Here is a 12,127-nt window from a genome sequence, read left to right on the forward strand (position 1 = left end):
TTGAAAATCCATCTCCATATGTATTGCATCATGGTCACACGTCTCAGAATTTCATATTGAGCATGTTAGTGACATACGTCTACTAAGTTTCTTGGTCCCTACTGTTGTATAAAAATTTCAAGTACTAGTGGTTATACAAAGCCATTAGAAGACTAGAGATGTTTTTGCAACACATTTGTCGCTGTCGAGCCATTCTTTTATATAAGACCTTGGGCCATTAATTTCAATGTAAAATTGTTTGTTGCGTCAACTATTGGTGAGAGAGAGACAATGGTCTATTTTATCATAAACCCGTAAAGGCATAACTTATCAACCCTATAAACATAACTCACACATGGGCATTTCACTTAATATATGAAAAACTAATGAGATTATGTTATAAGATTACAAGAGAATGAAACGAATTAGATACAGGATTGCATATCATTTTTTGGGGGGTTACAAGATTACTTTGTCATTAAGAATAGGCGACATGCATTACTTATTCATTTTCGATAATTCGTGCTATTGGGCTAGTTGCGAGTTGATTGATCCACTTTGACCATTGTTATTAATTTTTCAAGCTTTGGATCTTTGACTTTGTGAACTCCATTTTTTTTTCTTCTTGTTGGATCAGCAAAGAGAATTTATATTAGATGAGAAGAAAGATACAAAAAGTGTGATTTTGAAAGCAGTGGATGGAATCAATCTCCAAAACCCCAACAAAACCAACACACATGAGTTGGCAAGGAGCCAACAACAAACACCAAGAACCAAGAACCAAGAACTAAAACATTAAAATCTTTGTAAATCTTTGACTCATTGAGCATACATCCATTTTCACTCTATTTACAAAATTTAGGGCGTGACAATTGAAGTCATTGGACCTTACTAGATTTGATAAATAAGTAAAGTGAATCATTTAAAGTAATCAAACTAAACTTGATTTAACAAACAAAAAATGTGGATCATTCAAATTTATTGAACTTGATAGGATTTGATATACAAGAAAATTTTAGCATCTAAAGTTTAACGAACTTAGCCTAATCATTTGACATATAAAAAAAATGGAGTGTTTCAAAATTATCGAACTTAACTTAGATTTGACTAATATGTGAAGTGCAACATTTGAAGTTAACTGACTTAATTTGGATTTGATAGACATCTAAAGTGAATCATTGGAACTGTTTGATTTGGTTCTATTCAATCCTTTTATTCTTGCATTGATAAACAAAGATATATTAGTGTATGGACAAAATTGTAAGTAAATGCTCTCTCTCTCTCTCTCTCTCTCACGCGCACACACACACTCATATTCAGGTCTCGTTTGGGAACCAGCCCGTTTAGTCAAAAAGTTAAAAAGTTACTAAAAAAGTCAAAAAGTCAATAACCCATACCAAAAAGTCAAAGATTTTCTTTTCTCTCTACTTTTTGCACATCTTTTCGTAAAAAACCAAAAAGTCACCCCAAACATACTAGTTTTTTTTAGCTCATATTTTAGCCAAATAGTCAAAAAATTACTAAATTAGCATGTTCCCAAACGAGGTCTCAATTTTAATTGTTTCTTCTAACTAGGACTGCTCGATATTATTAGGTTGCAGTGATAATGGATCTTTACTTTAGGCCATAATTTCTATAATAAGAATTGAAGGAGTAGAAATCGCTTTTGCACAACTATATATACTAAGTTGGAATCTACAACTCTCTATTTATTTTATTTACACATTCATTGAAATCTCCACCTTTTAGCAATTGAACAAGAAATATAACTAACAAAGGGAATAACCTTTATGATTCCAGGTTACATGAAACTTATTCACGTTTGAGTAATATTATTACATTTTGATAGCAAATCCTTATAAATATATCCACCACTTTGCGCTCCATCACTACATATTTTTCGTTTAAAGAAGTTGCATTGATCCATAATGTGACACGTTATTATGAATTTATTTGTGAGGACAAATTTGAAACCAAGACTCATACCAACCTCACCCAATCTGATCACTACCATATTAGCCTAGTGCAAAGGGTAATAATGTCCTTCGGCATGTGGTTGAAATTTAAGGCCAATTTGTAAATGGTGAGTTGAGTTGTAATTAAAGGACCCAACAATCACGAACTCTTCTACGCCCTTTCTTATTGCAGTTGTTCTTCAAGGCATTGCTATCTTGTCGCTTCGCTCCAATTTTCCTGCTTCTTCTTCTGTATTTAGAAATTACAAGTTAGCTTACAATCAAATGTTCTAGCATTCTGCAAAATCTCTATACATGTTTTTCTCTTCATCAAGGATAGAAGAAAACCATATATCATAAACTAATAATTGGACTAAAAAATGATTTATTTCAGTTATGAAGTACAATTCTTGTTAATTATGTTGATACTCATTTAAGTTTAACCTCTTTTACTATAAATTAAAGGCAACATGCATAAATTATTAAGTTTTGGTGAAAATGAACAATGACTCGGAAAATGAATAGTTGAATAGCTTGCAAACATTCGTAGCATGCTCAAGAACACTCTGCTTAAGAAAAATTGCTCCTATGACACTAGATTGTTAGATACTTCTCTCCCAGGATAAGAACTCCGTTGCAACTTATAAGTTAGCTGGTTTTTTAACCCAACAAGCTAAAAACATATTATTATGTGGCAGACTTCAAAAAATCAAATTTTCTATTTTAAAAAAAATAAAAAAATCAATACATATCCACACACACACACAAAAAAAAAAACCATATAAAAGGACCAAAAATCCCATGACGTTTTGCATTGTAATGCATTACTATGAATGACAAATTGATCACTTTGCATAAAAAAAATTAAAAAGTAAACAAGATTACCAAACATATGCTTAAGCGAGAAAAACATTAGACAAATCAAAATGTCATAAATGTGCTAAACAACGTGATTTATTTTAATTTTTATTTTATTAGTGTATTTTTAAGTCAATAAGTTGTCTTGTTAGCTCCTCTCAAAGGAAGCCTAATAGAGTTTCATAAACTATACAAGTCATTGCTCAAAGTAGTTAACATTTGGTGAAATTTAGTTAAAATGATGAAGAGTGCGTAATGTTTTGTAGTATATATTATGCTACTTCGTGTTGCACCATTTTATGTTCAAGTTTTATAAGTGCTTTTGTATTTGTTTGTATGTTTGCACAATTGTACGTGGAATGAGATAAACTAGATAGTGTATAAACGTGGTTTTTCATATTATTATTATTATTATTTTGCAATTTTAGACTCAATCAAAGAAACTGATTCATCAATGAAATGGTCAAAGAAACCGATTCATCCGTGAAATTTGATATATCATTCGTAAGTGATCAATAAATGCTCAACGTGGCAGTCAATTTTAAGCCGATCGTTGACATATATATTTGACCAACATCCTTAAACTATCCTCCCTTGACCTCATTTAGACATAAACTCTTCCTAAAATTGTTGAAACACACATTGTTAACTAGAAAATGGACTAGTGAACCCCTCAAGGTAAATTAATACTCCTATATATCCTAGTCGCCTTATAGTTTCGTTCTTACCTCGTCGAACCCTTTTTATGGATTTATAATAATAGATATGTTATGTGTGATTATCTTTTGAACTTTAGTGCTATCACATCCCTCTCCCTCTCAAACTAATCAGGATTTGGGTCATATGAATTTAACTTTCACAAAAAAGTGAAAGAACTGACTAACTAGTATTTCTTCCAAACCTTGTTATAATGGGTAACCTGATGGCTAAGTACATTACAACTTTACCCTTCTTTAGATAAAATTACTATGTAGAAGTTTTCTTCAATTTTTATTTTTCTTTCATGTTATGTCATATCAAACGAATGCTATAACTAAGCACACATACAAAATATATATTTTTACACATACATATGTATAGTTTATTAAGACATGGATCACTTGCATTATTTGAGATATGACCTCTAAGCGCACAAAGTAGTCATCACTTTGTTTGATCTAAAGAAACAATGGGTGTGGTGTGGTGGTGTACAAGTTTATGAGTTGCCCCAAATGTCCCAACCTGAATATTTAAATTCAAAGAAAGTGAAAAACCACTTTCGAGAATCTGTGGCTCATTTGACCAAAGATATGTGGGAAGAAAGTTGCCAATTAGCTAATTTGAAGAAAATAAAAGAAAATCATAATGAAGTTGTATTTTTTTTTTTTAAAAAAAAAAAAAAAAAAAAAAGAGGAGTAAAAGTTGAAGAAAAAGAGAGAAGGGATGATCAATAAAAAGGTTTTGGTGGAGTGATTGGAGTTCTAAATTAGAAGTGGAAGAGGAGGAAAGAAAGAACTTCTAAAAGAATATAAATTCAAAGAAAAAATAATGAAAAAGATCGATTTATAGTACGCACCTTAGATCTCTCTAGTTGCGATGTGATACGTTGGAAATTATGATATGATGTGCTTGAAGTTACGGTGTGATGTAGTCAAAATTCTGATCCAACCACATTGGATTGTAACTTACAGAGTCATTAGTTATGATACAATATATTTGACTATAACCTCAAACATATCACATTGTAACGTAAAGCACATCATGTGCTGACTACAAGTGAGTATGGATTGTTATAAAAACAGTATAAAAATAAAAAATTGAGATATATATACGATTAAATTATGAAGTTTTTTAATTTAGATGTTCTATGATTAATCATGAAATTAATTGTAAAATAGGTTTTATATTGGTCCATATGATACAAGGAGTTTAATTAATTTTGGAAACAAAAATAGGATATTGGTTAAAACAATCCCAAAACAATAATCTACTTGTAATGATGTTTCACTTTATCAATTAAGTGAGATACAGATTATTTTAGGTAAATTTGTTAATGAACCATATGACCAAAAGAAGTATTTATTTTACAATTAAGTTTATAATCTAATTTTAGAGGATTTAGACTTTCGCACTTATGACTTTTGGTGTGAGTAACACGTTGCCCAAAACCACATAATTACATTATTTCATATCCTTTCGTATTTTATTTTATTCATATTTTGTAAGCATGAACTTGACAAACAAATCTAAATAATGGATTGGCCCAATTTAAAAATTATCAGCATGGAAATAATGGTGATTGGAATTTTTTTAAACTAAAATTAAAATTTATATTTTAGAAATTGAGTCATAGTCGTATAATGGTCTTGAAGAATTCGAGAAATTTGAAAAAGTATGGTAATTATCTGTTATAGTTGGGAGAACAGGGGGAAAAAAAAGAATAAAATCAAGTACACACAATAAATTCAAGATTCATTAAATTGATAATTAAAATGAGCAGGATAAAAAGAATAAAATCAAGTACACACAATAAATTCAAGATTCATTAAATTGATAATTAAAATGAGCAGGATAAATTGAGATTTTCAAAATGTCAAAAAATTTATTACTACAATTTTACAAATCGTCCAACATGAACCTATTCCGTCAACCCATTTCCTATCATTATATAAACTAAAAAAGTCACACTAGTGGGGGGAGTAATAAATGTCAAAATTATTATAATCTCAATGTAATTTTTTCACCTAGTCTTACACATTTATATATTTTAATATATTTTTTTAAACTTCCAAACTGATATACCCAATTAAACATAACTAGAGTAACTTTCTTATTTAAAAAAGAGGAGTTTACACAGATTTACTTAGTTTCCCTTTCTATCACAATGTTTGATACAGAACAGAAGGGTAAATATAGGGTTAATCTCTAAGCCCGTACCGAATTGAGACTAATCTATTACTAGATTTGAGAGAGGTGTTCATACCTTAGTCATGGATGGGTCTCTAAGAATGTTGAGTTGGCCCCTCCAACATTCCGAAATGGATTTCAGACAAATGTTAATAGAACCATATTTTTAGATTCATAAATTTATTTACAATAATGTGGCCTATTAGATTGATTAATCCGGAAAACTAATTTCACTGCTCTCTTATGGAGATCTCAACCTTGTATGGATTGATCCTACGAAATTGTTTGCACATAAAAAGTTATGAACTTGAGACTTTAAGAGCACACCTCAAAACCTGAGGCTAGCCCCTTGAGTAAAATTAAAAATTTACACCTACCATATCATATTATTGGGCTAAATTGTGGGAGCTTTTTGGGGATCTCAGACATTTTCCTAAATTTTATAGGTGTTTTTTAGTCAAGAAGAAGAAGAAAATGATAAAGACATGTTTGAATCTTAGATTCGAGGGACTTTAAAAAAAAAAGAAAAAAGGGGGGCTATATTTCCCCCTCAAATCTCTTCAGTTTTCTTTTTTCTCAACAAATTCAAAATCTAAATATAACATAATTGATTGGTGAAATGTGTGAAATATGGTATCAATAGACTCAATACAACTATTCAACTATCTTCTCTTATAAAAATATATGTATACACACATAAGTTGTGTGCTGGGGAAAACAATGACATTAGAGAAAGAGAAAGACAGAAGAAAATAATAGAGCAGAAAATCGTGGAGGTACAATGGCTGTGGAAGGGGTTTACAGTGGCCTGCCAACACTCCGTATTATATTGGACATGGGAGCAATATGATAATTGAAAATTAATTTTGTAACTTCAGAAATGATAATATTAACAAAATGAGATATGCTATGGTATATTATAAATAGTGTTTTATAAGCATAAGATATAAAATAAGAAACAAAGTTAAAATAAATTTTTTTTTTTGGAATTTTAGGGAAATAAAATATTCAATAAGTGCATAACCAAATCCTCAGATGAGAAGCAATAATTAACAATGCCATTTAAGAAAAATCCGTCCCCAGTCGGTTCCTTATCAGAGGGGGAGAAAAATCCGTGCAAAATAAGATAAGTAGTAGAGCGGTAAGAAATTGTCATCCCCTACATCCACACTTTTTGTGAGAGCATCAGTTTTAACAACAAAATGAGCTCATTTCATTATTAGTATGAGTAAAATATAATTGCAACAATTTTCTAACAACATGATAAATAGCAAAGATGAGATACAATTGAGGCCAGTTTGTAATGCGCATGATGTGCATCTCATCATTTATGATGCAAAGTATTCTAATTATATGGTGTTTTGAGAAATTGGTTCCGAACACATACTGTTTGATATCCGATCAACTTATTTTTTACAGGTATAATATACTTAATAAATTTTAAAATGTGAACAATTCTAATCATCGAAATTGGGCCAAAAAATAGACCCAATAACTCAGCAAGTAGGGAGTTAAGGACAGAAATCAAAGAGAGGATTTCAAAAAATTGATTTTTTTGTGACTTTTTGTGTAAAAAAAACTAGAAAGCAAACTTTTCCAAATTGCCCCTATATTATAATATGTGATGTAATCAAAATTATGATAATAATTTTCCACATTGCTAATCATAATTTTGAATTACAATTTACGAAGAATAATAAATTTATAACAAATAAAAAATTGACATATAACTTGTAATATCATTACCAGTAAATTAAGAAAGACTTACAAGTCAAATTTTAAAAAAAGAATATAAGTATTTAGTTGTAATGTATAAATTGTGCAACACGATGTGAGTAAAATTAATAAATATTTGGTCGTATAATTTCAATTATAAAACTAAGGATAAATTACAAATATATTCTATAAAATTTACTTAAAATACGAATTGCCTCTTATAATTTGAAAAATTACAAATACCTCCCCGTCAAAAAATTTTATTTAACAAAATTAATTTAAAAAATAAAAATTCTAACTGTTCATATATACAATAATAAAAATATCTGAATTATTAATTGAAATAAAATTTTAATATTATTAAAAATTGTTAATTAACTTGATGATTTATTAATAAAAAGACCTATTTGTTATGAAATTAGAAACCTTAAAAGACATAATATAATTTTTAGAACCATAAGGAATAATTTGCAATTTAAGTAAACCTTAAAAGGTGTGTTTATAATTTACCCTAAAATTAAATAAGTCTTCACCATTACTAATTCAGATGGAGGGCCTCCAACTAAATCATTCGAATTGAAATAGAATATTTTAGGAACTAAATAAATAAAATTAATAATTTAAAAGCAAAATATAAAAAAATAATAGTAATAATTTAAGAATTAGAATTAAAATTAAAATTAAAATTAAAATCAATCTATAAAAGTTACAAGAATTACAAAAATACAAGTGTATAAAATCACAATCAAGGTGTACACTATAAACACGTAAAATGGAGTGTCCGCTCTAAATTTGACCTCAGATGTGACATTCACGAAGACCACTCCCCACACAAGCGTCAGCTATAAGCTAAGTATCTTATCCAAAATAAAAATACAACAATAATAAAATAGAATCAGATGCCAAAATATCTCAGGCCTAAAGGTTATCGAATCGAATCATCAAGGCCAGGTGTGGGTGCAAATACACTTTGGATTGGATTTGCCCCTCCTTTAGGAGTGTGTAAAAAGCATCCAATCCAATCCAACCCAACCAAAAGAAATGAGGTTAGCTTTGTGCCGATGCGACAGAGCATCCTATACTATACCAAACGAATCAGTGACTATCACTCCATTAGAATAAAATAAACTATCGCCTCAACATGCAAGCTATCTGACAAAAATCATTTATTTTAAGGTTTAGCCAACGCGCTATCTCAAATTTTATATTCCATCTTTATTGATTTTTAAGAAAGATTTCACGCGCTCTCTAATTCTTTAATCTCTCTTTTCTTCCCATGTTAACAATATCACCGAGTGTGGTGTGAGGTTCACTCTCACTCTACTCTATTACAAGTAAACTATTTGGGGTTTCTTTTTTGAAAACACAAAAACACAACTCACGACGTGGGTTATAGAAATAGAACAGGCTGGCCAACTAACTAATCACAATTAGCAACTGCATATCTTACCAACCAACACGATTTATTTAACTAGACCAGTGGTAATGAGGGACCGAGCCATCTCAGACAAAGGGTTTGGTAGGGAGGAGAGAGAGTTCATCTAATATGGTTAACCATTTCAAATACTGTCAAAAGATGAGGTTATACTCATAAACCATGAAAACTACCGAGGCAGACAAGAAATGGAAAACTAAAAATTGGAATATTAACAAAATTAGTCACCCATAAGCAAAACCATCCAAATTCTCCCAATTGTTCTAGGTTCTCGTAATATAAAGCACATGTTAGAAGAAAATACCAGATGTGAGATGAAAGGAATAATACTAACAACCCAAACTAAAAGCAAGAGACAGAGCAAACAAGCAAATACTAAAAGAGCAGGCACTACAGAACAATGCAAACAAGTAAACAGACAAACATCCAAGGAGAGCCAATAATACCAAATGAACACGTCCTAACCAGAAACAGAAATCTCATTTTGTTTTTGTTTTTTTGTTTTTTTTGTTTTTTACTTTTGAAATTTTAGTGTTGGGTAGATTGGTCCTCACTTGGCCATCATGACCTTGACGAATTCCTCATAGTTGATCTGCCCATCACCATCCACATCAGCCTCACGAATCATCTCGTCCACTTCCTCATCTGTGAGCTTCTCACCAAGATTTGTCATAACATGGCGGAGCTCAGCAGCAGAAATGAAGCCATTCTGGTCCTTGTCAAAAACCCGGAAAGCTTCCTTAAGCTCCTCCTCAGAGTCAGTATCCTTCATCTTCCGGGCCATCAGGTTGAGGAACTCTGGGAAATCAATTGTCCCATTTCCATCAGCATCAACCTCGTTGATCATGTCCTGAAGCTCAGCTTCTGTTGGGTTCTGTCCCAAAGACCGCATCACTGTGCCAAGCTCCTTGGTGGTGATACAACCTACACATTTAAAGACAATTTCAAACAATATCAGTAAAACATCATGGCCATGCGAACAACTTTTTAAGCAATGGAAACATATATGGTAAAGCTTCCAAGCATCCAGATAGCAACAAGATATGGAAACACAAAACAGTAGCATAACACTATACTCCTTTAGGGGAAAAAAAATGCAAGTGGTACAAAAGAAAACAGAACAATAAAATAAGTTCCAAGGGCTCAAGTACCAAATAACACTGCCACATTAGTTTAATGAGTATCACAGCTCAAAGATTCTTTGTGATGATGGAGAGGATACAAATTGATATAATACAAATCATTGGGGCAACGTCCCCAACTTGAATGCAAATATACAAAATACAACATGATGTGTAAATGCAATTCGCAAGCTTCAATCACCAAGCAACATTGTTAAACCTTTAAAAACCACCACAGCTCAGGAACTTTTCATGATGATGATGAAAATACAAACAGCAATAGAACATACAATTAATTCTGTGGTTTACCCATTTAACTACAACATTTAAAAACGCAAAATCGTTGCCAGATCTTCCATATAGAAATCCTTGCAATTTATTGAAGTGTACCCAATTCAACTCAATCCGTAGAATCATTGCAAGATTTGGACAGAGACATACAAATTTAGGGAGCAGACAACTATAGAATGGATAATAGACAAATTGTATGAAACTAGAATCATAACAATCAAATATGAATTTCTCTAATGAAAGATCATAGCCGGGGCACAACTGCTGACGGATCGCCATCACCCACAGAAGCCCCAGATTTAACCGGAGCCTAATGCATAAATGAGAACTTTGAACAACAAAAAGATGTTCCGCTACGTATATTACACAGTAACATCAAATTTTTACAATTAATCAACTATCCATAGATCCAACTGATCATCCACATCAAAAAACACTCAGCAGCAAAATAACACAAGCACAAAAAGGTCTAAAAGCCTCTCAGGCAGAGAGATTACAACAATCAGCAAATAATCAAGCCTCGAATCAAATCAATTTGATTGTGTAATGCAATCACAACATAACATCGAAATTTCGCATGATTGATACAGATCATGCACTAACCCTACACCATCAATCAATCAAACGCAACAAAACGACAATCTGAAACGACCCAGGGAGATAAAAATGTGTGTGATGCGAATATCAACGACAAAAAGCCCTAAAAATGAGGCAACAAAGAGTCGAAGAAAGGGAAATAACATCATTCAAGATACAGATCTGAACAAAACGAAAGATCAGACAATAAATCATATTCATACGTGAATATATATATATATATATAGAGAGAGAGAGAGAGAGAGAGAGAATCTGACCATCGCCGTCCTTGTCGAAGAGGCTGAAAGCTTCCTTGAATTCGGAGATCTGGTCGTCGGTAAGCTGATCGGCCATTTTGCTTGGCTAGCGAGAAATTGAGAGAAAACGAAGGAAAATTGGGAAAGAGAGAAATGGTAAAGAAGAAATACGGTCTAACGTAAAGAGGTTTGTGGGTTTGTGGTAATAGAAGGGTACAAGTGTTGTACATATATATATACACGGAGAGAGAGGAGAGTCATGTATATATATCAAACGTGGGAACTGGTCCAAGGGCATCTGATGCTCTCGGGAGCATCTATCTATGCACATCACTCGCCCTTTATGTAGATTCTTCGTACATAACTTTTTAACACATTTTTTTATTAAGTATGTGAAAAGAGGGGATACGGTGTGTGCATAGGAGTGTGCATAATATTGTCGAAATCGTTAAAATCGTATCGAATTGTATTGTTAAGGTAAATTCGTTATTATTTGCCAATCGAATCGTCGATTTTTGATAAGAAAAACGGCATATTCTAGTGACACTTTTATCAATTCGCCGGTTTCTATTTTTCTTCCAAACCGCACCGACTCGCACCGCTATTAAATCATATTTTATAAGATTCTAAAAATTCTTTTTTACTTAAGTTTGCTTGTTGTTCTATATCTTAGAATATAATATTACATTACTGCTGGAGGGGAATTCAAGATGTCAGTAATCCAAAATAAAGTTGGATTCCAATTCACTTTTCAATCTTTTTTTTTTTTTTTTTCCTGGCCATGTTGCAAACTTGCATCAGCTCACTTTTCAACCTAAATACTTTTCAACAGTAAACATTTTCAATATATTGTAAACTTTGAATAATATTAATTTTATGTATTGTATTTGATCATTGTAGCTTCCACAGATGCTTGTAATGAACTGATGCATAGTCGTTGATTTTATCATATTGTTGCTACACTTGCCGCATCAGAAGAAAGTTTCACAAGATGCTTAACATCACGATATCTCTCGTCATTTTTTTACTTTTTGATTTAAGTTTTGTAATTTG

The 12,127-nt window shown here is 31.6% G+C and overlaps 1 protein-coding gene across 1 annotated transcript; it reads right to left on the minus strand.

The window, feature by feature from the left end:
- Positions 1-1,745: 1,745 nt before the first annotated feature.
- Positions 1,746-11,404, minus strand: LOC114274056 (calmodulin-7). Its single transcript, XM_028215954.2, has 3 exons — positions 11,096-11,404; positions 9,384-9,753; positions 1,746-2,184 (listed from the first exon to the last, which is right to left on the minus strand). The coding sequence occupies exons 1-3, from the start codon at positions 11,169-11,171 to the stop codon at positions 2,079-2,081; spliced, it is 552 nt and encodes a 183-aa protein (XP_028071755.1). The 5' UTR covers positions 11,172-11,404; the 3' UTR covers positions 1,746-2,078.
- Positions 11,405-12,127: the final 723 nt, after the last annotated feature.

The sequence above is a fragment of the Camellia sinensis genome, chromosome 14 (genome assembly GCF_055761805.1).
Source record: "Camellia sinensis isolate YWXY chromosome 14, ASM5576180v1, whole genome shotgun sequence".
In the NCBI taxonomy this organism is placed as follows: Eukaryota; Viridiplantae; Streptophyta; class Magnoliopsida; order Ericales; family Theaceae; genus Camellia; species Camellia sinensis.